At 40.0% G+C, this 26,589-nt stretch overlaps 3 protein-coding genes across 3 annotated transcripts in view; 1 reads left to right on the top strand and 2 right to left on the bottom strand.

The window, feature by feature from the left end:
• Positions 1 to 1,295: 1,295 nt before the first annotated feature.
• LOC117820554 (ankyrin repeat and SOCS box protein 9-like) lies at positions 1,296 to 5,262 on the bottom strand. Its single transcript, XM_034694374.1, has 7 exons — positions 5,024 to 5,262; positions 4,847 to 4,926; positions 4,536 to 4,643; positions 3,996 to 4,146; positions 3,596 to 3,730; positions 1,850 to 2,038; positions 1,296 to 1,741 (listed from the first exon to the last, which is right to left on the bottom strand). The coding sequence occupies exons 1-7, from the start codon at positions 5,103 to 5,105 to the stop codon at positions 1,590 to 1,592; spliced, it is 897 nt and encodes a 298-aa protein (XP_034550265.1). The 5' UTR covers positions 5,106 to 5,262; the 3' UTR covers positions 1,296 to 1,589.
• Positions 5,263 to 10,540: 5,278 nt separating this feature from the next.
• On the top strand, positions 10,541 to 18,779 carry gpr143 (G protein-coupled receptor 143). Its single transcript, XM_034693303.1, has 9 exons — positions 10,541 to 10,983; positions 11,933 to 12,042; positions 12,309 to 12,403; positions 13,037 to 13,129; positions 13,313 to 13,422; positions 13,516 to 13,624; positions 14,909 to 15,026; positions 15,113 to 15,368; positions 18,124 to 18,779. The coding sequence occupies exons 1-9, from the start codon at positions 10,557 to 10,559 to the stop codon at positions 18,225 to 18,227; spliced, it is 1,422 nt and encodes a 473-aa protein (XP_034549194.1). The 5' UTR covers positions 10,541 to 10,556; the 3' UTR covers positions 18,228 to 18,779.
• A 69-nt stretch (positions 18,780 to 18,848) lies between these two features.
• Positions 18,849 to 26,589, bottom strand: part of tbl1x (transducin beta like 1 X-linked) — a 29,523-nt gene continuing 21,782 nt past the window's right edge. The window contains exons 5-15 of the mRNA XM_034693672.1: positions 25,395 to 25,527; positions 25,097 to 25,238; positions 24,930 to 24,993; positions 24,742 to 24,839; positions 24,447 to 24,507; positions 24,237 to 24,358; positions 24,066 to 24,140; positions 23,843 to 23,970; positions 21,861 to 22,026; positions 21,661 to 21,762; positions 18,849 to 20,778 (exon numbers count right to left, since the gene is read on the bottom strand). Coding sequence (XP_034549563.1) covers positions 20,752 to 20,778; positions 21,661 to 21,762; positions 21,861 to 22,026; positions 23,843 to 23,970; positions 24,066 to 24,140; positions 24,237 to 24,358; positions 24,447 to 24,507; positions 24,742 to 24,839; positions 24,930 to 24,993; positions 25,097 to 25,238; positions 25,395 to 25,527 — 1,118 coding nt within the window. The 3' untranslated portion in view covers positions 18,849 to 20,751. The remainder of the gene's footprint in view (positions 20,779 to 21,660; positions 21,763 to 21,860; positions 22,027 to 23,842; positions 23,971 to 24,065; positions 24,141 to 24,236; positions 24,359 to 24,446; positions 24,508 to 24,741; positions 24,840 to 24,929; positions 24,994 to 25,096; positions 25,239 to 25,394; positions 25,528 to 26,589) is intronic.

The following is a 26,589-nucleotide window of genomic DNA, read 5'->3' as shown; positions in this document are numbered from 1 at the left end:
AGGATCGGGATGTAGGGGGGTATGATGACTTTTTACAGGATCGGGATGTTGGGGGTTATGATGACTTTACAGGATCGGGATGTAAAGAGGGGGTATGATGACTTTACAGGATCGGGATGTAAAGGGGGAGTATGATGACTTTACAAAGTAAAGAAAGACCAAAAAAAAAACATCCACTGCCAAGCAGCTCTGTGGTGTGGTAACAGGGCTGCAGACTTTCAGTCAAATGTTTCTGGGTTCAAGTCCAGTGTAGGGGAAGTAGAAGGTTGAGGAAGGGACAGAAGAAGGATAAGGCAAGCAAATAGCAATGGAAATCAACTAAATCACCATAACAAGGAGAAAAAGCAATGAGGAAAGTACCCATCGGACCCATGGTATATCCCCCCTTACCCTTGGGGAAAGTTACTTGAGAAAGATGGTGGATACATTTTTTTCAGGATAGGAACATAAAAGGGGGTCGGGTTACAAGGGTGGGGTATGACAACTTTTTTTAAAGTTGGGACACAATGGATGGAATGACAACTTCTTTCAGGATCGGGATATAAGGAGGGGTGTGACGACTTCTTTCTGGGTCAGGACGTAAGTGGATGGTCATGACAAAGTTTTTCAGGTTCTGGATGGTAGATGGGGGTATGATGACTTTTTTCAGGGTCAGCACAAACGGGTGATATGACTTTATTTGAGGGTAGCGAAGTTACGGGGTGGTATGATGACTCTTTTCAATATTGGGGTGTAAGGAGGGGGGATATGAAGACTCTTTTGAGAGTCTGCTGAAGGAGGGACGTATGACATCATTTTTTAAGAGTCAGGACATGGAGGGGGGGCGCGACATTTTGCAGGGTCGCGACACGGGGCACAACTTTTTGGGATAGGGACGTAATGGGGTGGACTTTTTAGAATTGGGATGTGGGGAGGGGTGATGACTTTTTAGAGCAGGACATAAGAGCGGGGTTATGATGACTTTTTTTAGATTTGGAACATAAAGAGTGGATTCGACGACTTTTTAAGAGTGGGATAATGGGGGGGTATGCCAATGTTGTTGTTGTGACGTATGATGACTTTTTCATTATAAGAACACAAGGCAAGGGTATGTATTGTCACTTGATAAAACGGATAAATAAACAGATAAATTAACTATTTCCAGGAACTCTCTAGCAGCATGCAAGGAGATGAAGAAGATGTAGTATGAAAGCAGATTTATTGTAAAGAGAAGATCTTAATACAGCAGCACCAAAAACAATAATATTGTCTCAATATTGAGACCTCTGTAATAGAAAATATTGGTGTAGTATGTTTATTTTTTTTTGCATCAATTATTCATCATGTAACAGAAGTTGTGTTGCTCTCATTTTCCTATTAAATATGTATATCTTTAATGAAAATTTAATGACAAAATCTTCCTCCAAGACTCCAGAGTTTTCACTGAAAAGTCCAGATTGATCATGTGAGCGGGTTTGTTTACAGAGATCTGTCACACAGGAAGATTATCAGTAATTATCTACAGGAGCCATGATGTCGCCCTCTCTCAGCCAGATTGTGTAAGCACCCCCCCTGGTGGCCAGGAAGTGAAATATGAGAGGGGAGATTTCTCAGTCCATCAAATCCTCCCCTGGGTGTGATTGGTACAGAAGATACCTTTTCAATTCTGTGGGAAGGTGGATGTGCTGAATCCCACCCAGTCTCTGCTTCCCCACAGTTTTCCTGATGTGCAGCCGGCAAAGCTGCTTCAGAGGAGACACTCCTGGGTGAGCATGCGGAGAGAAACAGGGCCATGATAGGAGAGATTATTAAATGAAGGCATGCAGAGGCCATGAAAACTCCCACTACTTTTTCAGTTTGGATGAAATACCTCCTTGTCTCAGCAGCCTCTCCACCAGGCTGTTTGGAGCTGCCAGGTCCAGCGGCTGTTTGCCCTCTGAGTTCCTGAGGGAGCCGTCGGCCCCGTGGTCGAGCAGGACAGACACCAGCTCAGGGCAGGAAAGACGAGCAGCGATGTGCAGCGCAGAGTCTCCAGACACATGGTTGTTCACAGCGGCACCTGGGGGAGAGCACAGACTGATGAGGTATGATGTTCTCACATTACATAACTGCAGGGGAGAGTGATCGCTTTTCTTCTTCTACACTAGAGCATCATTTTGTATACCGTCTGTATTCCTTAAATAAAATACTTTTGGTCATTTTCTAGCTAGACTGTTAACTCATCTATTGATATTTAAACAAGTAAAGTTGTTTTTGTTGTTTAACAACAAGACTATTGCACAGATTGCAAAACAGGGATGAAAAGTAAAACAGTACATTCACACAGGTACCCAAACTTTTCACTCTACGATCCCCCAAAATATAGGTGCTAAAGGCTTGTGACCTCCACTGTCCCTCGAAGTGATGAAATGTTGCTTCAAACTTCATTTAGCTGGTCTATGTGTCTGTGTTTCCTGTGCTGCTGAGAATGAACCTACTGCTACTGATGCTTTTGTAAATTTACTGTACCAAACCCTAACTCTGACCCTGACCTTAGGAGTCATCTGGCAACAAAGAAAGGCAGAAAACTAATGAAAAGGAAAAAATGTATTTGCAAGGTTTAATTTCAAATAGAATTACTATTTTTGTTGATATTTTTCAATAATTGGTCAAACATATCATACTTTAAAAAAAACAGGTTCTGGAAGAGAAATCTTGCGACCCCCCAGGGGGAACCGCTGGTCTAGACCTTCTATGTTTGTAAAAGTGTCTTGAGATAACATTTGTTGTGATTTGGCTCTACATAAATAAAGATTGATTGATTGAATATTTATTATTATCCTTTACTTGCATTAACCTTGAAAAGCAAGAGTTGTACTTAAAACTGACTATTCTGCAGCACTGATACTTTGCCCCAAATAAATGAAAGCTTCATCTCAAGTGTCAACATTGTTTTGAAGTTTGCATGTTTGACATTGGCTCTACTCCTATAGTGTTTGGACTCCATGTGTGTACATGTAATAGTAGCATTATTTTACTTTGCATCTGACCCTGTAAACCCCAATATGTGGAAACCTGTTAGCTGGTAATCCTTTTGTTTGTCACAAATCAAGCTTTGACTGAGGAGCCAGAGTATGACAGTATGACAGCAGCCACATGGGGAAGCTGTGGCTCAGTGGTAGAGTCGGTCGTCTCATAATCGGAGGGACAATCCCAGGTTCTAACACTACATGTGAAAGTGTCCTTGGGCAAGACACTTAACCCCCAAGTGCTTGCAGTGGATGTGCCAGCAGTGTGGGAATGTGATGTAAAAGCACTTTGAGGGGTCAGAAGAGAGAAAGTGCTACATAAAAACAGTCTATTTACAATGAGGCATGTTTCTGCTATGGATAAAGAATGACAACATGTTCATGTCATAGGGCTAATGCATGTGGAAGTAGTAATGGGTTTGCAAAACATTAAAAACAAACAGACACATCTGAAGCACCAGTAGTTGCCAGTTTCTTCTACCATGTGGACATGTCTACTCTAACTGTTGTTATAAAAGCCCTGTATTACCTCAGCTGATAGTCTCCTCTCTAACTTCAAAGAACTCATTTATTGGAGAGTTTAAAAGTTTACCTGAAAGTATTCTTACCAAGTAGAAGCAGTTTCCTCACAGCACCCAGTTGCTGATTGGAGCAGGCCACATGTAGAGAGGAACCTGATTGGGCGGTGTAATGATCCACATCTGCACCGTGCTGAACGAGACTCTCGATGCACTCTGAGTGACCTAGACAGAGTTACCAGAGTCATCACAATGAGAAGTGATGCACTTGAAAGGTTTTCTTTGAAATCTGCTCGCACTCAGACTCTCCTGGGAAGAATGTGTAATCATTTTTACTTCGAAGGCTATAACAACACGGACTACTTCTGAATACATTAAACATTTCTCAGAGCTTCTCTTTTGTTTTCGATCCCTTTGTTCCGTTTTAGGGACTGAGAAAGAGGATGAGCAATTTTTTTTTGAACATATGCATCAGAATGTGACCTCTGACCTTTTGCTGCTGCCCTGTGGATTGGAGAGCTGGTCTGGCTGTTCCCCACAGGGATTGCTCCGTGTTTTAGAAGCAGGGATACACAGGTCACATGACCACCAGCACAGGCTTCTGACAGAGGAGTTTGTCCATCCAGCGTGGAAATATTTACCTGACATGGATACATATATAATTCAGATAATCCACCTTAAATTCTCCATAAAAATTACATTTATAAAAAGCTAATAATGCAGAACATCACTCACTAATTTGTCTTACACAAAACCAGATAAATGCACTACATCTGCTGTCCACTGAGGAATTCTTTGATCATGTTTGTAAGTGTGTTATTATGCATGCATGGTCTGCATGATCATTTCTAAGTGTGTTTGGTTAATCTCTCACTTATATGCACAAACACAGTTAAACCCAGCAATAATTCCCATGGTTGTAGCTACACATCTACAGGGATTATAATAAAGTAAGATACAAAACATGCATACTGAAGTCTGGTTTAATTTCTACAGAAAAAGCATAAGTAGAATGTAAAGCCGTACTAACATTTGCCCCGTTTTCCACCAGAAGCCGTGCACATGCCATGTTTCCTTTCATGCAGGCTCCATGGAGTGGAGTCACCTGATCCAGAGTGCTCAGGTTTACACTTGAACCCTGTAAACAGAACACAGAACAAGGTTTAAGATCCTGTGAAACACTGAAGATGCACCTGAGTGTCATACCCACAAAATGACATGACTCCAGTCATCATCATATAATGTTTTCTTATAAAACACAAATGAAATGCATCCCATAATGATTCATTTATGTGCTGTGTTATTGATTTAATCTAGCTGACATGTCCAGTGAAACCTCACCTGAGCGATGAGTCTGTGCAGAGCAAGAAGGCGTCCGTTAAACGCAGCATCATGAATTGGAGACCAGTCTGATTCAACCTCTATGTGTGCACATTAAAAGCAACAGTGAGTCACAGTTTACACAGTATCATATGCATTAGAACAACATTGCGTGCAACTCTCTGAGCACCTACTCACCACCCATCAGAGGGTTGGAGAAAAACACAGCAGCTCCCCTGTGACATGTAGGGTCTTGTTGATTCTCCTGTCCAGCAGACATACTGCCTCACTGTGGAGTAAGGAAAAAGTTGTTGCTTGAACGCCCGGTTGTTGCTGTTTTTTGTGCAATGGAGGTTTGAATGGAGTCAGAAAACATCTGACAGGCATTTGGTCCCCATCTGTTTTCACTGTATGTGTGGCTGGTCCGGGTGTCGTGATGTCACTTCCTCACAGACAAAAGTCTCTGCCATGCAGGAAACAGGCTGGTCGAGAGCAGCGGTTTGCCCTCAACCAATGAAGGTGGAGAGGGAGGGGGTGTTGGGGGGGGTGGATGTGCCTGTTGAGCAGGTCTGTGTGTAATCTGACACTGTACAGCCACACCCATCCTCTACAGACGGAGATGGGTGGTGTTTGGGGAATGAATTTGTAAATTGGGCCATAAATTCCTGCATTTAAAATTAAAACATTAAGTATCTGTTCTTTGTGCTTCACTAAGGGAGACCTAGCAGTGCTTCTTGAGTGATAAAGCAGCAGTAAAACTAAATGTTAGATTAAAACAGCTTTAAGCATTTTAACAGCACAGCCACAATATTATATTATCATGCCTCTGCAACAGTGTAAAAGTTTGAAACAAGATAAAGAAAAGTCTTTGTGTTTTCAATCAATCTATATTTGTATAGCGCCAAATCACAATTGTTCATTGCACCTCGCAGTATTTAGCTAGGTAAGGAAAACCGTCCTTTTAACAGACAGAAACCTCGAGCAGACCCAGACACATTTAAGACAGCCATCTACCTCAGACAAGTTTGGGTTGAAAAGAGGGATAGAGGAGAATAAGAGAGAGAGAGAGAGAGAGAGAGAGAGAGAGAGAGAGACGATAGTGATGAGACAGATAGGGATGAGACAGATAGTAGTAGTGGTAATAGCTAATGCCGCTGGAGTCCAGTTTGTCTGTATCAGCTGGAGTCTGAAATGTCCACAAGAGCAGGACTTCTACGGCATCGACTCAGAGGAACCTACGAGACAAGGGAGCTTAGGGACTCCAGAAAGGTCTATGGTTAGTAACTTTAATGGGACAGGGAGAGATAAGTAAGTAAGTAAGTTATGGGGGATGAGATGAGATAGGATCTCAGTGTGTCAGTTCCACCGGCAGTCTATGCCTATAGCAGCATAACTAGGAGCTGGTCAAAGCCTGAGCCAGCTCTAACTATAAGCTTTATCAAAAAGGACAGTTTTAAGCCTAATCTTAAAAGTAGTGAGGGTGTCTGCATCCTGGACCTTGGCTGGAAGATGATACCATAGGAAAGGTGTCTGGTAACTGAAGACTCTACCTCCCATACCTAATTTGGAGACTTTTTTATTTAAGATCTTATCTAATATTATAGCTTTCACATACGTATGTTGTCTGTACACAGCTGTGCTTGTTTCCCTTTCAGGCTACTCAAAAACCAATGTCGCTACAAGTGTTAATACAGGTTGTTTGAATTGAGCTGAGCTGAAAAAAATAGTGGTGGCAAATTTTATTTTTGCAGTTAGTCAATTGAAGCCTCTTTTTTCATTCACTCTCAGAAGGGAAAGTTTCTCTGTGCCAAACTTTAGATCTTAGCAAGCGATTGATGATACTGTTACATTACAACTTGTTTGGAGACAAAAATGGTTCAAGTAAAACTTCCACCAGTGTGATGTGAAAACAGGAAAGAAGGATATCTTTTTTTTATCTGAAATATTTGCATATTATTATTCTGGAGGAGTAAAAATAAGCAAACATGATTTATCTAAGAGAAGAAAAGTTATATTTCACTGCACAATTTTTTTTATGTATCTCAAAATTAAACTTTTGAAGGGATCCAAAGTGACACCCTTTGCTACTGTCAGGACAATTTGGTGCCCGAGTTGACAAAGCTGTAGAGTTTATCCTTGCAGCAACCTCTATAGATATAAAATGAAGCAAAAACTGATCAGTTAAATGTAACCTGACCCTAAATCCAGGTCAGGATGAACCCCCTTGGATATTGATTTCAGCTAGCAGTAGTGTTAAATAATCTGTACCAGGCACTCATACACTGCTATTCCCTAATGTAAACAACCAGCTAGATCTGTTGTATTTTGAGAGCAATAATCTAATTATATTCCCACCAGCAGAGGGCAGCAGCAGAGAGCAGACGTTTTATCAGCGAGTCAATACAAACTGTACTCCTCAGGGAGCTGTTAATCTCTAGCAGCAGGCTACAGGCTCTCAAACGATTGACTTTGTGCCTTGTCAGAGAAGGTGCACATGGATTAGAATGCCATTGTAGGAACTCAATGAATGCCCTCTCTGTTGTGCAGAATTATAAAAAGCCCTTGATGATTTGTTTCCAAAATAAATCTGTTTCAAATGTTCGGCCATTTGCTCAGATGTCTGTCCATGCAGCCGGATCCAGCAGCTGCAGTGACCTCACGCGTATCAGGACATGGTGGACGTCAGCTGCATACATATTGAAGGAGGAAATTATTTTAAGCATGGACTCTTTAGCATAGTGAAAACAAATGCATTCAGAGTGGACTAAATGTGCTCCTCTTACTGCGCATCCAAGGATGGGACTCACTTAAGCTTCACATTTCTATTCAAGCACTCTCTGTTGCACAGATTTGACTTTTTGCATGACTGTCATCTTAAACACAAATGTTTGAAAAGCCATGAGTTTTCTTAGTCTGTCTAAACTGAAGTTTCGTTTTTCATTATGGAACAATACAGGATACTCTATGCTGGACACAGACTCACGAAAACATGACCAACAAACAGCCCACATACTAGATAAAGAGGTCATCAGTCTGCCCCATTAGCTGCCCACTGCATTAAACTGTGTGAGTCCACATGGGGCAGCAGGGTTATCAAATGTGTCCCCCACAGCTGATGTATCACACTATTAGAGTTTGACCTCTTGAAGGCTCCACAACACGAGATTACAGCCACAGCTGGTGAGGCTGATATAAAGATGGGTGGGCTCTAACCAGCACGATCAACGAGTAGTGGACGATTTCTTATGGCCTAGATGTTCCACTTCTAAGAGATCAAATATGCATCATGATTCATCTGAGCTTTCATGTTTCTCCTGGTTGAATCAGAGGACAAACAAACAGATTGAAAACTTTTGGATTCACTTTTCTAACTCTTAACTCAACTCTGCTAACTAAAACGTATTACAATATCAAACAATATGAATGAAACCATAAATATTTCTCTGAGTTTTCATTTTAATTTGACCTAGTCTGTGTACTTTTTGGTATCATTTTTATGTAATATTGCATTGTAATGATCTTAATGTGCTCTTTTCTTCTGCACAGCTTATTTCCCCTTTATCAATGATGTGAAACAATATGATACAATTCATTAGGTAGATAAACTTTACATTTTATTCATCCGCAATTGGGGGAAATTTGTTTGTTCCAGCAGCTTACAACACGGGACATGAGAATACAACAATGTACTTACACAGTTAAAAAATAGAATTAATCAATAAAAATTAAAATAAAATAAAATAAAAATAATGATAATGCTGAATATAAAATTAAATTAAATATAGCAAACATTACAGATGTATACACTATGTACACTTCTAATACAACATAAGATATGTGTCATGATCTGGGTAAAGACTTAAGGCGGTACAATACAATATAAGATATGATATAAACTGTTTTTTTTACCTTTATTTAACCAGATAATCAAGATCAAGACCTCTTTCACAAGGGCAGCACACATCAAAATAGACAGACAATGAGTAACAAACAATCAATTATTCAAAAGGTGCAACTAATTCGCAGATAAAGTGCTGATGGAGATCACAGACAACAAATCATTTTTGAAAACACAGGCACTGTTCAGTGGTCTCATGCTGTCTTTCTTTTAAGACAGAGCCAAAGGCTTCAAGTGAAATAAGGTCTGTCAATATCAAATCCTTCTGGAGTGATTTCCAAGCAGACTGAACGCTCTTTTATCTACCTCCTAAGATGAGGAACACACAGTTGTAAAATGTCACAGGAGCGCTTTGGAGATACACACACAAATAAGTCAGAACCAAGCCAAGAAGAGATTTGTAAATCAGACGCAATGTGTATGCCTCATACACTCAAAGATGGCCAGTCAGATATGACATACAGCTCACAATGATGAGCGAGGTGTGTGCAACCAGTGACTAACCTCAAGTACAGCACATCACCATAATCAAGCAAAGACAGACAAGTTGCAGTTACAAGAAGTGCCCTCGCTCTGAGGAAGAAGCAGGATCTATTTCTGAAGTTAGAAATCTAGCTTCACTCTGAGTTTTGAGACCAAACTGGCAATATGTGCTTTGAGCGAAAGCTCCCGATCGATAAGACAACCGGAATAGTGATAAGATCCATAGGTTTTCCTTGTGAGGTCACGATCAAGGGGATGTTTTCCTGAGACTCACTTGAGTTGGAGAAAAACATCAATTTGGTTTTATCTGCATTCAAGACCAGTTTTAGTTTCAGCAGAGACTGAACAACATAAAAGGCAGACTGTAAAAACTTAAAAGCCAGAGTAACCAATGATGAACAGCAGTGAATAATGGTGTCATCAACGTAAAAGTGATACAAGGCATTTGGCAAGTTATCACACAGATCATTGACATAAATAGAAATATTTGTGATATTATATAGTATACTTCAAACATTGTCTTTGGATTGAATGCTGCACACATTTAGATATTTGCACAAAACATAAGTAGGGAGTAAGGAGTAATTAACATAAAAAGAGAATCACATGCAGCAACAACATCAATTGACATGTAGTGCATTTCAGCCAAGGTGATTAATTATTGATAAGTTGTGTTTCTGTATCACATGTCCACACTTCCAGAGTTGAATGCAACATACATAATATTCTGATTAATGTGTAATAAGTGTGCAGTTCAGGGTCCTTCTTTTCATTTTATTTGATCAACTTACTTTATGTTATTATTAGTGAATCAGTAAATATATATGTTTTAAACATCTAATATATTAATGATATGTAAATCCTAAAGTGACTTTTAAAAAGTCACTTAAACAAATGCTGATGAATTTCTCATAGACGTTATTATTTAATCACAGTTCTGAAAGTCTTTGTTTTAATATATTTTGGTACCATGTGTTTGTGACAATTTTGTTTTTTTTCCCATTATTTTGTAGTTTAATGCTACTCTTTGTTTATTTGCTCAGATACTTTGTTTATTTTTCATTTTCATTCTTGATTTTTATAATTGGCTGCTATTGCATCTTTGTTTTATGGATAATGTGTGATTTTAAATAATTGTTTTTCTTGTTTTTGTTAGTTATAATAATAGAAATAAAAGAAATAAAATGAGATGCAATACTCATGTTGTTATATAGTATACATTAATCAACAAACAGTAGCATGCTGAATGCACATAAATCCAGACTCTCACTCCATCACACCACAGTGCTTTGTGGCTTTCTTGCATTGTGGTTCAGTTAATCTACAACTGCAGGGATTAAATGGAAGCACATGATGATTCAGCCCCGTGATTTCTCACGGAGTTGGGTCCAATCATTTCCTCTCTTTTCAACTTGTCTGTTTCTTTTTTTTCTTCTTCTCCCTGACACCGTAGCCCACTTCTTTCTTCCCCTTCCTTTTCCTTTCTCCTTTTCTTTTCCTTCTCTCTGTCTCCAGTCTGTCATGGCATCCCCGCGGCTGGAGACTTTCTGCTGCCCGAACAGAGACGCAGCGTCCGAGTTTGTGGTCACTTTTCAGCCCACCTTGTTCGGAGCTTTGAGTCTGGGTAGCGCGAGCCTCAGCTTTATTTTCGCTATTTTACAAATTCTACCAAAACGTAAAGGATACAGAAGACTTGGACAGTATCCTCTACCCAGGCCCGCCTCGTCCTCCCGGATCCTCCTCATCGTCAGTATATGTGACATACTGGGATGTGCAGGTGAGGAGAAAACCACTACTTCTTTTTAGCCTGCTTGATAAATGAGAGAACACAATAAGAGTTGTACAGCTGTGAAAAATGTCATTTAACTTTTTAATAAAGGACATTGTCTGGCGTAAATTCATCATACAAGGGTTTGAGGTAGATATTAACTTATTTTAAATCATGTTTTAACAGTAGGGAATCGAAAACACACTTTAAAATGTGTTCATGAAGTTTGTTCAAAAAGATGCGTTCAAGGTCTTCAGCCATGACGCTGCATATTACAAGACCAAATATGAATCATGAACTTCTCACGTGAGGAACAGCATGATTCACAATAACAGCTAACATTTTGGTCTCGGTTTGTCTGAAGCATTCCTTTTCTAGAGAAGAGGATTAGGGCCACTTTAAAAAAAGGGCCAATATATATTTTTTATTAGTGTGATTATTCTGTGATTAAAGTCAGAATTTTGACTTTTTTTCTCAGAATTTTGAAGTTTTTATTCTAACATTCTGACTTTAATCTAACTTTAATCATTTTCTATGAATAATGATACTAATACAAAATATATATTGCCCCCCCCCCCCTTCAAAAGCATTAAAAATAATAATACTACAAATATATATTTTGTTTCACTGTATCAGACATTCTTTGTCACTTAGCATCTGCACTTGACTGTATATGCATTTAGTCTATAGTGTATTAGAATTGTGTGAAGGCTAACATTTTATTCCATGTCATAATGAGGTTAAAAAGTTGAAGCACTCTTAAATAACACACCTGCAGGCAGTTTTTATCTCGACAGTATCAAGCTGCGACTGTATGACCCAGTGACTGAATCTGATGAACAACACACTTCATATAGTTTTTTTATTTAACTTCACATCCCCTTTTTTTCTCCAATTATGTTTCTATTTTTCCTCTCATCCACTCATTAAAAAACCATGTGTTGTTTTCCTCTTGCAGGCATCATTGTGAGGTCGTCTGTCTGGCTGGGCCTTCCAAACATCATTAAAGAAATCTCCATCACAAACAACACTGATGTCTGGCCAGAGGTCTTCTGTGTGGGCAGTGCGGTACATATGATGCTCTTTTCACCTTGTTACACAATAAGCCTTTTTGTGAGCAAACACATACCATGTATGTTTTAAGAGTGGATTTACAGGCAACAGGTGACCTTAAGCTGACCATACAGGGAAACAAACACAGTGTTGTTTACAGTATGCATGATTCCAGAAAATCCTGATTCCTTGGTTAAAAGATTCACTTCAAAACAAGGTTCAGTTGCTAGTCACGATTGCATTTATCATATTAATGACCAAATTAAATTTTTGTGTTACAGCTGTGGATCCAGTTATTTTTCAGTGCTTCTTTTTGGTGGACCTTTTGCTATGCTGTCGACGTCTTCCTGGTGGTTAAAACATCTGCAGGAATCAGGTGCTTTGAACGTCACTCTCTTTTTTAAAACAATCCATTGACACTCAGAGATCTCCAGTTAAGGACCCAAAGCATACACCTTTAAAGTGAGCCGTAAATATGTCATGCACTGTTACAATTAATGTGAATCTAATGTTCATTTATTAGTTTTTTTCACTGCTTCATTTGCAAACTATGGAAGCCCTAAGTGGACATGGGTCCATACATTTTATTCACTCAGTTTTCAAGTGATAAGTAATTAACGTGCTGCTGTTGTCCATGTTATTGAGGTAAGTTAAGCCCAATTCAATGTTTGATTTATACCTTTGCAACTCTGGGAGTATGATTTTTGATCATCTGACATGAAGTTAAGATCTCTTTACTGGAAAACACAGTAAATAAAATGTATGGACAAACGTCTAATTAGGGCTCCCGCAGAAAATAGCCTCAAACTGGTTGGAATTTAATGTAAAGAGAGCATTAAATTTTGCTTCACCAAATGGTCCAAAATTTATTTCTAAGTCTCATTTTTTAAACCTTTTTTTGTATTTCAAAGGGCTCACAATGTGTGTCCCTCCACACCCTCTAAGATACTGAGCTGCAGCAGCATGTGTTGTGGGCTCAGTCTCATGACTTGTTTCTTTTCCCCATCAGCACCATTATCCTCTACCACATGATTACGTGGGGTCTGGCTGTGCTGCTGTGTGTCGAAGGAGTGGCCATGCTCTACTACCCATCCATCTCAGAGTAAGAGTCCCTGTTCAGTGTCCCTGTAGATAGATACACAGACCAGCAGCCTCTTTTAGAATCTGCTCAGCTCTTCAGGAGATAAAACAAGGAGCCGAATCATCAGAAAGTGATGTGTGAAAAACACTTTTCGCTGTGATGTCCTTTTCTAATTTCAGTGTGTCTTCTAATTTTCTTCTTCAGTTGTGAACAAGGTCTCGAGCACGCCATCCCTCACTATGTCACCACATACGCCCCCATGGTGCTGGTCCTCGTAGCCAACCCTATCTTCTTTAACCGCACCATATCTGCAGGTCAGTGCCTGCCCCTCTAATCTCTGTGGGAATTATTTTATGACACATGCACGTAGGCTAAAATAACCAAATCTCTCTCACCTTCAAATCTAGTGACATCTTTACTAAAAGGACGACAAGGAATCTACACAGAGAACGAGAGACGGCTGGCCAATGAGATCACGATACGCTTCTTTAAGATAATGCTGGTGTTCTTTATTTGGTACGTCACTACTATTTTTAACAAAGGGGTGCACTTTAAAGTATGATTTTACACTTTGGGAAGCCGCCTTATGTGGTTTATTTTAAAGAGCTATATGAGAAAATTAAAACCATTTTCATGTTAGGTTAGCTTAGCATAAGGCAAGAAACAGAGGAACATCTAGTTTAGCTTCTTCCAAAATAAACAAAATCCCTCAACCAGGACTTCTTAAGCTTAATAATAACCTCATTATTAAAATCATAACTTAACCAAAGCATTTAAACAACATTTTGTGGTTTTACGGTAAGCTTTATCCCAGACTTATCTCTTAGCCAGGAGCAGAATAGTTTTCTGCCAACTTAGCAGTGACAACTTAACTCCAGGAAGAGACTGCATGCAGCCAAGAAATGATGTAGCACTCATTCTGCCATGAAACAAGATTACTGTGCTGCTTTTTGAAGGACATTAAGTATTTGTGTTTTTTTAGCACCTTAACTTCAAAATAAAGCAGTCTGGACTTTTTTGTTGCCAATTTTTAAATCAGTGTTTGAAGAACTGGTGGGCTTTGATGCTTTAAAGTTGATGTCTGCATAAAAAATAAGGTTTTAATGTCATAAACTTTTTGCTACATTAGTTATTAAGATATGAAAATGAGAGTAAATTCAGTTGCATTGATTACACGGACAACAAAATGCAGTTTTGCATCTAACCAGAAGTATAGCCATAGTATAGTGTCACGTGGTGCATATAGTGCTGATAGTGCACACTCAGCAGGAATCAAAACCACAAGGATGGGAATTGTAGGAATTGTAGTTTTAAAGTACTACTCTTGGATCTTCTCAGGATAGATTTCAAAAAGCAGAGCCTGATGTCATATTTTAGTACTATAAGAAAATCAATGAGAACATAATACAGCTGATTTGATCATCGCTGAGATGTATAGTGATGTGTAGTGATGTGTAGTTTGGCTGTGGGCTCAAACATCAGCCTAGCTCTCTAAAATGTGTTTTCCCAGTGTGAAAATAGTTTGGGTGTTTAACATTTTTTACAGTCACCCATGCTGTGATGTAATTTTTGCAGTAATGTGACTCTCACAAGACAAACTCATGAAAACTCATGTGTTCAAGTCTTCAATACAGGTCAATGAATGAGTGATTGTTTCCTTCAGAGAGGATTTATAGGCTGTAGTTTTTTTGTTTGTTTAGATATTTTCGTCTTTTTTACTTTTAGTACCTTTTTTATAGGGGTGAAAAAAAAAGTGCAATGTGAAGCTTACTGATTTTTTTTTCTGCTCTGATGTTTCAGCTGGATTCCAAACATCATCAATGAGTGCCTCCTCTTCTATCTGGAGGTGCAAGCAGACATCAATGACAACGGTTTCAGGAATATCAGAAATGCAGCCCTCATCACATGGTTCATCATGGTGGGTCAAAAAGAAAGAAAAGAAACAAGGACTCTAGTTTAATCACTGTCCAACTCCTTAAATCTTCTGTGTTCTCACTCCTCCAGGGCATCTTGAATCCCATGCAAGCTTTCCTCAACACCCTGGCCTTCCACGGCTGGACAGGCTTTGACGTGGACCTCAGCCTGCAGAGGAGGAGGGAGCTCGCCTGGGACTCGGTTTCTACTTCAGCTCCCAACGCGGCCGGCCACAACCCCATGGTGGGGACCACTCTGCTCTACCAGAGTCACATCCAGGAAGCCAAGAAAAGCCTCATGGGTAACGGACAGCACAACTCAGACGCCATCAGTGTCCTCTCAGAAGGTAATCCAGCTTACAGTGGCAGCAACAGCTCGCCTGTTTATCAGGGCTGGTGACGCTCTAAAGCTGACAGTACTGGACTGCATCTTAAGATGAAACCATTATGACTTGTTATACACTGAGGAATATGCTCTGATTGTCCAAAGACATGTTTGTTTTTTTAAGTTGAGATGATTTTTTATATTACTGTGTGATTGAATTAGTAACGTACCAAAGCTCTGAAGACACTGACCTGCACAAAGTGAAGCTAGCTGTGGTTAGTTTGAATGGTGCTGAATGAAGTAATGATGCATAACATGCAGTTACACTCTGCAGAAATGTCTGTTTTGATGGTTTCCTGAATATCACAGCAGTGTGAAATTACACTAAACAGAAAGTTATGCAGTTTTTTGTCCACAGTAGCAGGACATGCTTTTTTAACTTTACAACTTGGGACTGAGAGAACTTGGTGACCCCTCCAGTTGATGGTGCTGCTTGGGTGCCAATTTACCACACAAGCTTTAAGTTTATTTTTGTATATGACTAGTATAAAGATGAACCTGGCAAAAATACACTGAGGGCCTAATTCACTGAAGGATTATGTGGCTTTTGCCAATGTAATATCACCTGATTCACAAAGCATGCATGAAGGGCTCAATGCACTAGAAACTGGGCTGTTCCATTATGCACAAAGAAGTGACAGAATGATAGTTATTTGACTGGCTAGCCTTTGCTAGCTTGCTCTGGGGAGTAAGCCGGATATAAAAATAATTTGTGTCACATCAGTCATAAACAATCTCTGCATGTGGACAGATTTGAGTAGCATCAGGATGAAAGCATGCAGCGCAGCTAACTTACTGGGAGAGTTGAGGTGCTAACAGCTTAATTCAACTATCAGCGCAAAACAAGAGCAAACTTCTCCAGTTGAAGGTGCTGCTTGGGTTCCAACTCACCACATAAGCTTTAAGTTTATTTTTGTATATGAATAGTATAAAGATGAATCCTGGCAAATTACACTGAGGGCCTGATTCACAAATGGATTATGTAGCTTTTGCGCCCGCTAAAACTTTGCAAATGACCAAAAAGACATTGTCTAATTCACTAAGCATGTGCAAAGAGCTCAATGCACCTCATTCATTTGGGGCAAATTAAGCCCCTCTTCATGCAACTAAAACCTCATTGCAAAAAAGGTCACATTTTTTAAACACCAGAGCTAACAGCCACACAGAGTGACATTTCTACCTTCTGTTGAGACTTGTTGATAATAAGGGACATCATGCTTATATTTTCTAGTGATCACAACAGCAATTCTACCTTTGGATGCTCTAAAATGAATACACCTGTCTGTATAGTCTGTTAATATTACTTTGACATTACTATTATAATATGAAGGAGATAACATCAGCACAAAAAGGCCTTTGTTGTTCCGCCCAAAGAAGTGACGTAATGATGGAGTTCTCTGACTGGTTGCTCTTTGCTTGCTTGCTCCGGATAAAAGCTGGGAAATTTGTGTAACATCTGTCATAAACAGACCCCACAATAAATAAACTGGTATGACGTGTTCCCTCCTGATCCAGCTCACCATCTCACAGAGTTGAGTAGCATCAGGATGGGAGCGCACAGTGCAGCTAACTTACAGCAGGGTCGAGATGCTAACAGCTTGTTTCAACAATCAGCGCAAAACAAGAGCAAACTGCGAAGAGCTGAATTTATTTTTGCCTTTTTTGGGCTTGAATGAAACTGCAATATGCTTTGTGAATTGGACCTTTAGATGGATAGTGGGGCTCCTATTGGCTGCAATCCATTCTTAGTGAATTCTCCCCCCAGTTGGGAGTTTGTCAGGTTCACCAGCTATAGCTTATGTCATATATCACCTTCTTGAAATGGAGACTCATAAAGGATTTTTTTTTTTTTTTTTGGCTATATTAGAAAGGTGATAGATCAATTTAAATACCATTTTAGAGACTGGAGTTTGTTAGTGTGTTCTGTTGCGTTATAGTTAGCACTGTTCTCAACATACTGCTGATAGGAAATGTGGCGGGATATAAACTCTCAGTATAACAATGAATTTTAGCAGTATTTAATTAGTTTTAGTTGGTAGCTAGTTGTACATCATTAAGTGTCATTTTTGTTCAGATTAACTCTTTCATAACACTGACTAATTGATGACATGGCTTTTCCACAGCAGGCATTTTGATATCACAGAAGGCGTAAATAATGAAATCTGTGGCATCTGAATTCTTAGTATCCGTTTCTGTTTATCGGTCATGCCATCATGAATCATTAGCATGAAACCTCTGCTCTTCCAACTTCAAATGCCTGCTGTGGACATGCTAACTGATACTTTGAAATGTATTTTGGGATGGTTTTGTAAAGCAGAGGATTCCATTTTATGCAGTTTTTTTTTTGTTTGTGCATCATGGAGGTCATGTATAAAGGCTATAATTCAGTTTTTAATGTAACCAGTCAGTGTGTCTGAAATGACAAGTTTTTAAAAAATAAAGTAAACCTTTTAAAGGATTTTTGTTTTTTCATTCATTTTTATAGCCTTCACTTTTTTCAGTTGAATGCAGGGACAGATTTGAAAAATGCATGGCTCAATTTTAAAAAACAGTAGGTTGAATTCATCCTAAATTATCGACTGCCTTTGCAGGAGGTCTATCATTAGAACTCCCAAAATACATTTTGTCAATGCACATGTATAAAGAGATGTTTGAATACAGTGGGATCATCTCAGTGGTGTCATGTGCAGTAATCTACCCCTATTTTGTCTTGCTAGGTTCAGAGTCTAGTACAGTTGAAATCCACATTTCCGGCGAGCTGCGAGACTATGAGGATGTAGACGCAGACGGGGAATCCTTGGAGAACTCTGTGAAGCACTAGCTGAGGGGGATCAACAGCCCGCCTCCCTCTGCTTTTTCCTGTGTGACATTGTTCTTACAATAACTTGTTTTTAGATTGTGTCCTCTTAGCCTCTGTTGTATGGGGGGAGATTTCCCTGGATTTTTTTAATTGGTCATGAGATTTCACTAGCTGCTAAGACAGAATCTGTGTAATTCTTGATTCAAAGTCTTAATTTTCTTTTTAAGCTTTTTAAATCTGTCTGCACTGTGGTACAGTGTCGTGCTAAATTACACATCCATTGACTGTGCGGCAGCTTATTGCGATCAGTCAACAGAACAAATGTGACATTTTCTTAAGAATAACTCACAGGCTGACCTTTAAAAGTGCCTCAGATGTTTGAGGGTGAAAGTTCCTACTGGCTGATTCACTGGATTAGATATGCACTAGTGTTGTGTTATGCACATTAAGCTCCCAATGCACAGCAATAAGCTCATTAGTGTGTGTTTTTGTAAGTTGCTGTAACTCCAACTGTCCATCTTGTATTTTGCACATTTATTTTATACTATATTAAATATCAAAAATATTTCTTAATGCTTGTTTCTGGGACTTTCTTATTCTTGCAAAAAGACAAACAAACAATGAAGACACAGCGTGCATGGATTCTGATATCAAAATAGAGTGATTTATTTGAGACACTGAATGACTTCAACGTTTTGTCTTGGAAACAGGTGACCAAACCCTGCATCAGGGTAAGAGAGAGATAGTAGCTGTCACAGCACTTGTTTTACACTGGGCTCCTCAGCATGCCGACAACGGCCACAAACCTCACAGCCCAATTCTCAGTCTGACACAGACGATAATGGCTCTCGAATGAAAAAAAAATAATAATTCAGAAAACAATGAATCACCCATTAACATCCAAACGTGACATGGAAAAAAAAAGAGGAGAAAAAAAGACAAAAAAATATTGGCCCTTCACTTCCAGCAAAATCTGAACATTTGCTGAATCCACCGTTACGAAAAGTGCACTTCACATTGTTAAAGCAGAAGCTGGCTGAAAGGGAAAAACCAGGAGGGAAAAAAATGGAAATCAAAGCGGTGGAGAGTCAGTTTGAAATCTTAAACATGGGATCCCAGTAAGTAGATGGAGGCAGACTTTCTGCACGCTGTTAAAGCTCGGCTCACAACACAACACAAGCGTTTAAAATGTGACCAGATCTGATCAGCTGGCACCCACCACACGACCGGTCTTAAGACCAATCCAGGCTTTTCTTTTTTCTCTCTTTTGTTTAAAAAGCTGGCATTTTGCTTTGCACTGAAAAAATCAGGAGACTGTTCATCAGAGGAAAGTGCCATAATCCAGGGATAACACTAATAAAGCTGGAGATGTTTCACTGCTCTTCAGACTGTGATGGCTGTCCCTCCTGTTCGCACTGAATGCTGGTTTTATGAGATCTTCCATTTTTTCCAAAGAATCAAAAGCAAAACTGAAATCTATGCATGAAGGGCCGAGCTGAAAACAAGTGTTAAAAGAAGCTGATGAGACATGCGGTTGGTCTAAAAGAGTTCCCATCATGTGTTATCGGCAAAGATGTGACAGCTCTATCCTTTAATGAGCCCCTACAGGATTGCGATAAAGTATACTGTATATAAACATATACACAGTATATAAGTCTGTGTATTAATCTAATTTACATATCTTTACATTCTGAAATTTACATCCAAAAAAGGGAGAAAATTCTCTTTTTGTAAACCACACTTCTCACATCCTGTCCATCAAATGATGATTTTCAATCCCGAGCAGGTCGTTTGCAGAGGTGAGGACTGTGTCTTGGCAGTTTTTTTACTTCCTCTAACTGACCTGATCTTAAATGTGAGCTAAGAACCACCTTTCAGCGGCACATTCAATTTTGACTTTCACAAGTCCATCTGTGGAATAAAGACCAAAAACAGAGCAAAAAGTACTCTTGAAACAAACTATTCTCCACTGAGAAGAAGTCGAGCACCCTGCCAGGAAACAATCAGTGCTTCGGTATCAACATCACTCTCGTCACGTCCTCAAAGTTTGTTTATCCGGACATGAAGTGACATTTAATTCTAAAAGCACAACCGTTCTGTCATATTTTCCTGCCGTTCACAGCCAAACACGTGTCTCATTAACACTTCTCTCTTTATATAAAACTCATCTGTGTGTCTCCACCCTTACAACCCGTTAACAGCTGGACCAGAGCCCGGAGGGATCACGGCACTTCCTCATTAGAAACCTTCTAAAACGTGGATGCACCCAGGGAGTTGGATTGAGTCCAGTCTTGGGGATCTCTGAAACTGGTCTGAGGTGTTTCATAAAACACGCATCAACAAAGTGTAAGGTGCACTGAAGTCAGATGGTGTTGGCTCCTCAGAAGCTGCTGCAGTCGTCTGGTTTCTCTCCTGTGTGGGGGGACTTTTGTTTCACTCCACCTTCCAGCTCTTCTTGAGCAGTGACAGTTTTAGTTTGCTGATGGTAGAAGAAGGCAATTTGCTGCACATTCCAGGATTCATCATCATCAAAGTCTCAAGGCAGCTATTTTCGCAGATCAAGAACACACACCTGGAAGGGGGAACAGGTAACATTAATAATACAATTCAAGCAGCAAAATCAGCACTAGCTGTAGCAATAGGTTATAGCAGTTTGTTTCAATGGTAGGCACTGAAGTAAGTAAGTTGTATTGGAGGTAGAACCTTCAGTTATCAGGCCCCTGTCCTTTGGAATCACCTACCAGTCAGGGTCCGGGAGGCAGACACCTCTCTACTTTTAAGATTAGGCTTCAAACTTTCCTTTTTTAAAAAAGCTTATAGTGAGAGCTGGCTCAGGCTTGGACCAGCTCGTAGTTATGCTGATACAGGCTTAGACTGCCGGGGAAACTGGCACACTGGGGTCCTATCTCACCCCCCCAAATCACTTACTTTAAGTCTCCCTGTCCCATTAACTTGACTAACCATAGACCTTTCTGGAGTCCCTGAGCTCCCTTGTCTCAGAGATTCCTCTGAGTTGATGCCGTAGACGTCCTGTTCCTGTGGACGTTTCAGACTCCAGCCAAACTGGACTCCAGCGGCATTAGCTATTACCACTACTACTATCTGTCTCATCACTATCTGTCTCATCACTATCATATCTCTCTCTCTTATTCTCCTCTATCCCTCCAACCCCTAGTTGGTCGAAGAGATGGCTGCCTAACATGAGTCTGGTTCTGTTCGAGGTTTCTGCCTGTTAAAAGGAAGTTTCCCTTGTCGCTGTAACTAGCTAAATACTGCGAGGTGTAATGCTCATGGTGGATTAAGATGAGATAAGATCGAGTCCTGTCAGTAAGGGGGGACTGGATCGTCTTGAGATAAGGTTTGTTGTGATTTGGCGCCATACAAATAAAGATTTATTGATTGATTGCAAAGATGTAAATATCATAGCCTCATCATAATCTCAGTCGTGGCTTACCGAGCCGTCTGACGCACTGGCTCCAACTTTGTCTCCAGTGCTGTTCCAGCACACCTCAAAAATACCTCCAGTGCCCCTGTAGCTGTGCACCAAGGCTCCACTCTGAAAACAAGAGCAGAGACAACAAACCCCCTCAAGATTTAGAATCAAAATAAACCTCCTCTACGGTTACATTTTAACGGTATAAATAAGATTCTTACCGTTGTGTTCCAAATGTGGACACATTTGTCAAAGGAGCCGCTGGCCAGGTGCTTGCCATCGGGGCTGAAGGCCACACTGTACACGGGTTCCTGGTGCTTAGTCAGCGTGTGGATGCAGACACCACGCTCAACATCCCAAAGCCGAACAGTCGAGTCGAAGGAGGCGCTGTGGGTATGGAAATAAGGAGTGAATGGATTAGAAGAGGAAGATAAGATAAAGAATCAACTTTCAAATTGGGTCGTTTTGCATCAAGGAAGGAAGAAAGGAAGACAGAAAGACAGACAGATAGATGGATAGAAATCTGCCCCATTTCTAGTCTGCATCTGTTTTCAACAGTGTTTTAATTTCTGCCAGTTCACCAAAGTGTAAATGACTTATGATCGACACTTTGTTGGAAAACAAAGAAAGTGAGTCACCACAAATTGAAACTTTGTTGAAGACTTGAATCAAGGAAGATTTCAATTAACACATCCTCTTCAAGAAGGTATAAATAGTCATCCCCTATGGGTGCCCTGGGCAACAAATGAAAGCAAATTCAGAAGGATATTATGGACGGTGGAAAACTGAAGTTAATTAAAAATGCATTACACACACAGTGTTCCACAGTGGCATTTGCATAAGACTATTAAGTTCTTCCAGAGCAGTAGAAATAATGTCAGCTTTATCTCCAATGTGAAGTACAGGCAGGTATGCTGGTTGTCAGTATGGGCTGGAAACTCCTGAGGTATGTAAGCTGGAGCATTTACACATGCATGAACATATAGGTCAGAGTGTAAGGCTGGGGCCACCGGCAGTAACTGGAGCTGGGATTATGCCTTGAGGGAAACACGTTTTTTTTTTCTCATACAGGTCTGACGACAATATTTGCCTCTGGAAAAGTCAGCTTATGTCTGGGAATCTCTGGTGTTGCCAGCAGTAAGTGATAAAGCCGATGTGTGTCCAGACTAAGTGAGGGGAAATTTGCCCCTCCAGGTATGTCTGCAAAGTCATTTCTAGGTTCCTCCTATTCCACGAGGAGTGCCTGTTCATCTGTTTCTAGTAAGTTCCAGTTTCACTGTAAATAGTAAGTTAAACAGAGGCTTTACTCCAGCTTACTTTAGTGGTATGCACCCGGAACATAAACACAATTTTTGCAATTCATCTTGAGTTTGCCAATATAACGTAATAATGCAGATTAAAAATAAAGCTTAGTCTGTTCTTAAGAAGAGGAAAACAGTTTATAAAATGCTTGTATTCGAGTAGACATTGGAACTTTCATTTCTGATGCATTCAAGCAAGTCGGAAATTTAAGTGCTGATTGGCTTTTGTTACACAGCATCTGAATATATGTCACAAAAGTAGAAATGTTTTACTGTGAAGACATTGTTAGTTACATTTTATGCAGATAACCATTTATAGAGATAAATTAATAGTTTTCAGGGTAGCACAGACGACGCCGAGGTGATGTTGCACTGTTGTGTTCCGCCTACTTTTGCTCTGCATACAGAATGTTTTTCCTGAATACAGGTCTGTATCAGAGAGGATGATTTTCTGTTATTCTGGATGTAGTTTTAATTTATTACATGTGGTGTTCATTCTTTGTACATTTCCATTTGTTTGTTGTTCTTATTTTTACCTTTTGTATTCATTTATTTATTTTTTGAAATATTAACCCTTTTTTGTAGTTTCATTGTTGTCTTTTTCTTTTTTCTCCTCTTAGATTATTTTTTTATATTTTTCTTTTTTTCTATTTTAATTTAGCATAATTATTATTCTCATTATTATTGTTTTTTTTCTAATTAACAGATTTCTTCACCTGTCTATTTATTTTTGTTGTCTTTTATTAGAAAAACACAAATTGCCTTAATTGTTAAAATTGATCCTCTGTATATGATGTGGAAAAAAATTCAGATAAACAGAAAGATTGGTCTGTACTACTCTGACTACAATCTGTAAATACAGATTATGTATGGACATATGTTCAGTACACTTGATGTGGTACCTGGCGAGCATGATATTGGAGTTGGGGTTGCTTGTGCCAGGGCCTGTTGGGCTCCACTTGATGGTGTAGATTTCTTTACTATGAGCTTGTAAGTCGTGGACGCAGGACTCCTGCTTCATACTCCAGATCTGTGTGTGGAGGAAACAGGAAATTGAGACTGGATACAAATCATTACCCAGGTTGTTTTGTTGTTCTGTTTTGGGAGTATGACATTTAGTCTTACCTTCAAGGTCATGTCATCTGAGCAGGAGGCCAGCAGCATACCTGATGGATCCCACTTTATGGCGTTAACTTCATTCTATAAAAACAAATAGAAACTGGTTATAAAATTAGTCCAGAGACTGAGCTTGGCAGGAGATGAGGAGAGCAGCACAGCCCAAAGAAAGCTGTTTACCGTGTGGCCTTGGAAGGTCTTCAGGGGCCGGTCGCTGCCAAGGCGACATACGTGGATGCACATGTCTGTGCTGCAGGAGGCGAATGTGGTGTTGTTCTGCCAGTCCACATCGAGTGCTGGAGCTGTGGATGCAGGAAACATGAATCACACTAATTATTATCTCAGATGATCATATTTTATTGCTGTGGATAAACAGTGGACTTGCTCTACCTGAGTGAAAAGGAAACTGCTGCTTGGCCTCTCCTGTGTGTGCGTCCCAAATGATTGTCGTCTAAAAAATCAAATCGAGTATAACAAAACATGAGTGCAACATTTTTGGAGGCAACAAAAGCAGCAACGAAATGATCGAGGGCTTAAAAAAATCTCAAGTATTTGCCAGAAAGCTTTACTTTATATTAACAATATTTAATATGTATTATGTATTTATGTGTGAAAGGAGAAAAATTACAAAAAAGGACATGATCATTTAAAGACAAAGCCATTATTAGGTCCCTTCATGACGCACCTTATCTACACCAGCACTCAGAATAGAGTTCCCCTTCTTGTTCCACTTGAGTGCAAATATGGGTCCTTTGTGCTGCCCCAAGGTGCTCGCCAGGTTTCCTAATGAATAAAGAAATATTCATCTTTTAGGAAAATGCTGCAGATTCATGCAGAGTGTGAATAACATAAACGTGATGATCAAGGACATACCATCCTTTGTCCATATCCTGGCAAATCCGTCATACGAGCCTGTCGCCAGGAGAGTCCCGTCACTCTGTTGAACAGAGAAAGACAGAAAGTGTAACTTCACCGTCTGCAGATAGTCTGTTTGGTAAAAGAAGAAGAGGAAATATGTGCATGAAAGATCAAGAACCTACATTCCAGTCTAGTGAGGTGACGTCCTTGTTGCTGGGGACGTCTTGGCCACCTTCTCGGATACAGTGGCGCAGCACCAGCTGGGTGGAGTTGGAGTTATTATTCTCGTTCAAGTTCCAGATCCTGGCGGTGGAGTCTCCCGATCTGAACGGGAAAACAAAGACAGGAGGAGGGATTAAAGAATTTTGGATTACACACTGTCAGCTAAGTCTCTTATGAGGTTATTTATCTTACAAAACAAAAGCCAAAGAGTGCTTCCAGCGTAGTGCGACTCGTCCAGCATGAATTTAGGAGACTCACCCTGAGGCCAGCAGGTCGCTGACGGGGTTCCAGGCGCAGATGAAGACTTCAGACTCATGGCCTCGGAGCACTGTGGCTTTACTGGCTGGTATCTCTACGTCTATGTCCATCTCCATGGGCTCACTGTGGTTATCTGAGGAGAGTGGACACATGCGTGAGTATACATCTATATTCATGAATGCATTAACACTCATATCGACTCATATCAACACGTGTGCCCACACTTGATAGCAAGATTGCATCAAGCACAAATCAACTGATGACACCTCTATCACAATTGACTGTTACTAAATCTTATCTTAGCTCATTAGCTAGGAAATATTAAAAATCAGCATATCTTCCAATAATTTCTAGCATGTGTGATCTCCTCTGTATCTTCAGATTGTAAAACCTTCCTCACACTCGACTCTACTTGCTGCAGTCCACACCTTGGAATCAAATTCCTTGAGGATATGCTGACACAAACGCCCACTCCTCTTCCCCTTTTTTAGAAGCTCCACCTTATCTACACCCCTCTTGTTTCACACACAGAGGGAGTTACACACCTGCGAACCATATCCATTGTAAAATAACAAAAACACAAGCTGTCTGCTAAAGTGAACTGATGATTTGGTGGGTGTCGTAGCGTGACAACCGGTGCTTTGTTAAGTTACCAAAGAACCAAAACGAAGTGTAAGGGGAGCAATCTCTACGATGTCTTTTACTTCTTGTTGCTGTTTCACATTCAAACTTAAATTATATCTCCAAATCACAACTAACGTTATCTCAAGACGCTTTCACAGACATAGCAGGTCTAGACCGTACTCTATGTTAAATTATTAACAAAGACCAAACATCAAGACAGGGTACGATCCAGTCTTATCTCATCTTTATCCACCATGAGCAGAACACTTCGCAGTATTTAACTCGTTACAACAGCAAGGAAAAATGTCCTTTTAAAACAGGCAGAAAGTTCAAACAGAACCAGACTCATGTTGGACAGCCATCTGCCTCGACCAAGTTGGGGTGGCAAGAGGGATAGAGTGGATTAAGAGATAGAGATAAAGAGATAGAGAGAGAGATAGAGAGGTAGAGAGAGAGATAGAGAGGTAGAGGTAGAGGTAGAGAGAGAGAGAGAGAGATATGACAGTGATGAGACAGTTAAGCCATAGACCCGATAATTTGGGTTATAAACGGAGGGAAAGCTGTCATCACA

Source organism: Notolabrus celidotus, chromosome 10, assembly GCF_009762535.1.
Source record: "Notolabrus celidotus isolate fNotCel1 chromosome 10, fNotCel1.pri, whole genome shotgun sequence".
Lineage (NCBI taxonomy): Eukaryota > Metazoa > Chordata > Actinopteri > Labriformes > Labridae > Notolabrus > Notolabrus celidotus.
The sequence above is the reverse complement of the archived record's forward strand: the minus strand, read 5'-3'. Positions and strand labels throughout refer to the sequence as shown.

Coding starts and splice junctions, on each gene's coding strand:
- LOC117820554 (XM_034694374.1), bottom strand. CDS start 5,105: ATGTCTGCTGGACAGGAGAATCAACAAGACCCTACATGTCACAGGGGA. Junction 2,039..3,595: donor GAGGAAACTGCTTCTACTTG/GTAAGAATACTT, acceptor GCTCTCCCCCAG/GTGCCGCTGTGAACAACCAT. Junction 1,742..1,849: donor GAGGCTGCTGAGACAAGGAG/GTATTTCATCCA, acceptor ATGCTCACCCAG/GAGTGTCTCCTCTGAAGCAG.
- gpr143 (XM_034693303.1), top strand. CDS start 10,557: ATGATGATTCAGCCCCGTGATTTCTCACGGAGTTGGGTCCAATCATTT. Junction 13,130..13,312: donor TACTACCCATCCATCTCAGA/GTAAGAGTCCCT, acceptor TTTCTTCTTCAG/TTGTGAACAAGGTCTCGAGC. Junction 15,369..18,123: donor CATCAGTGTCCTCTCAGAAG/GTAATCCAGCTT, acceptor TTGTCTTGCTAG/GTTCAGAGTCTAGTACAGTT.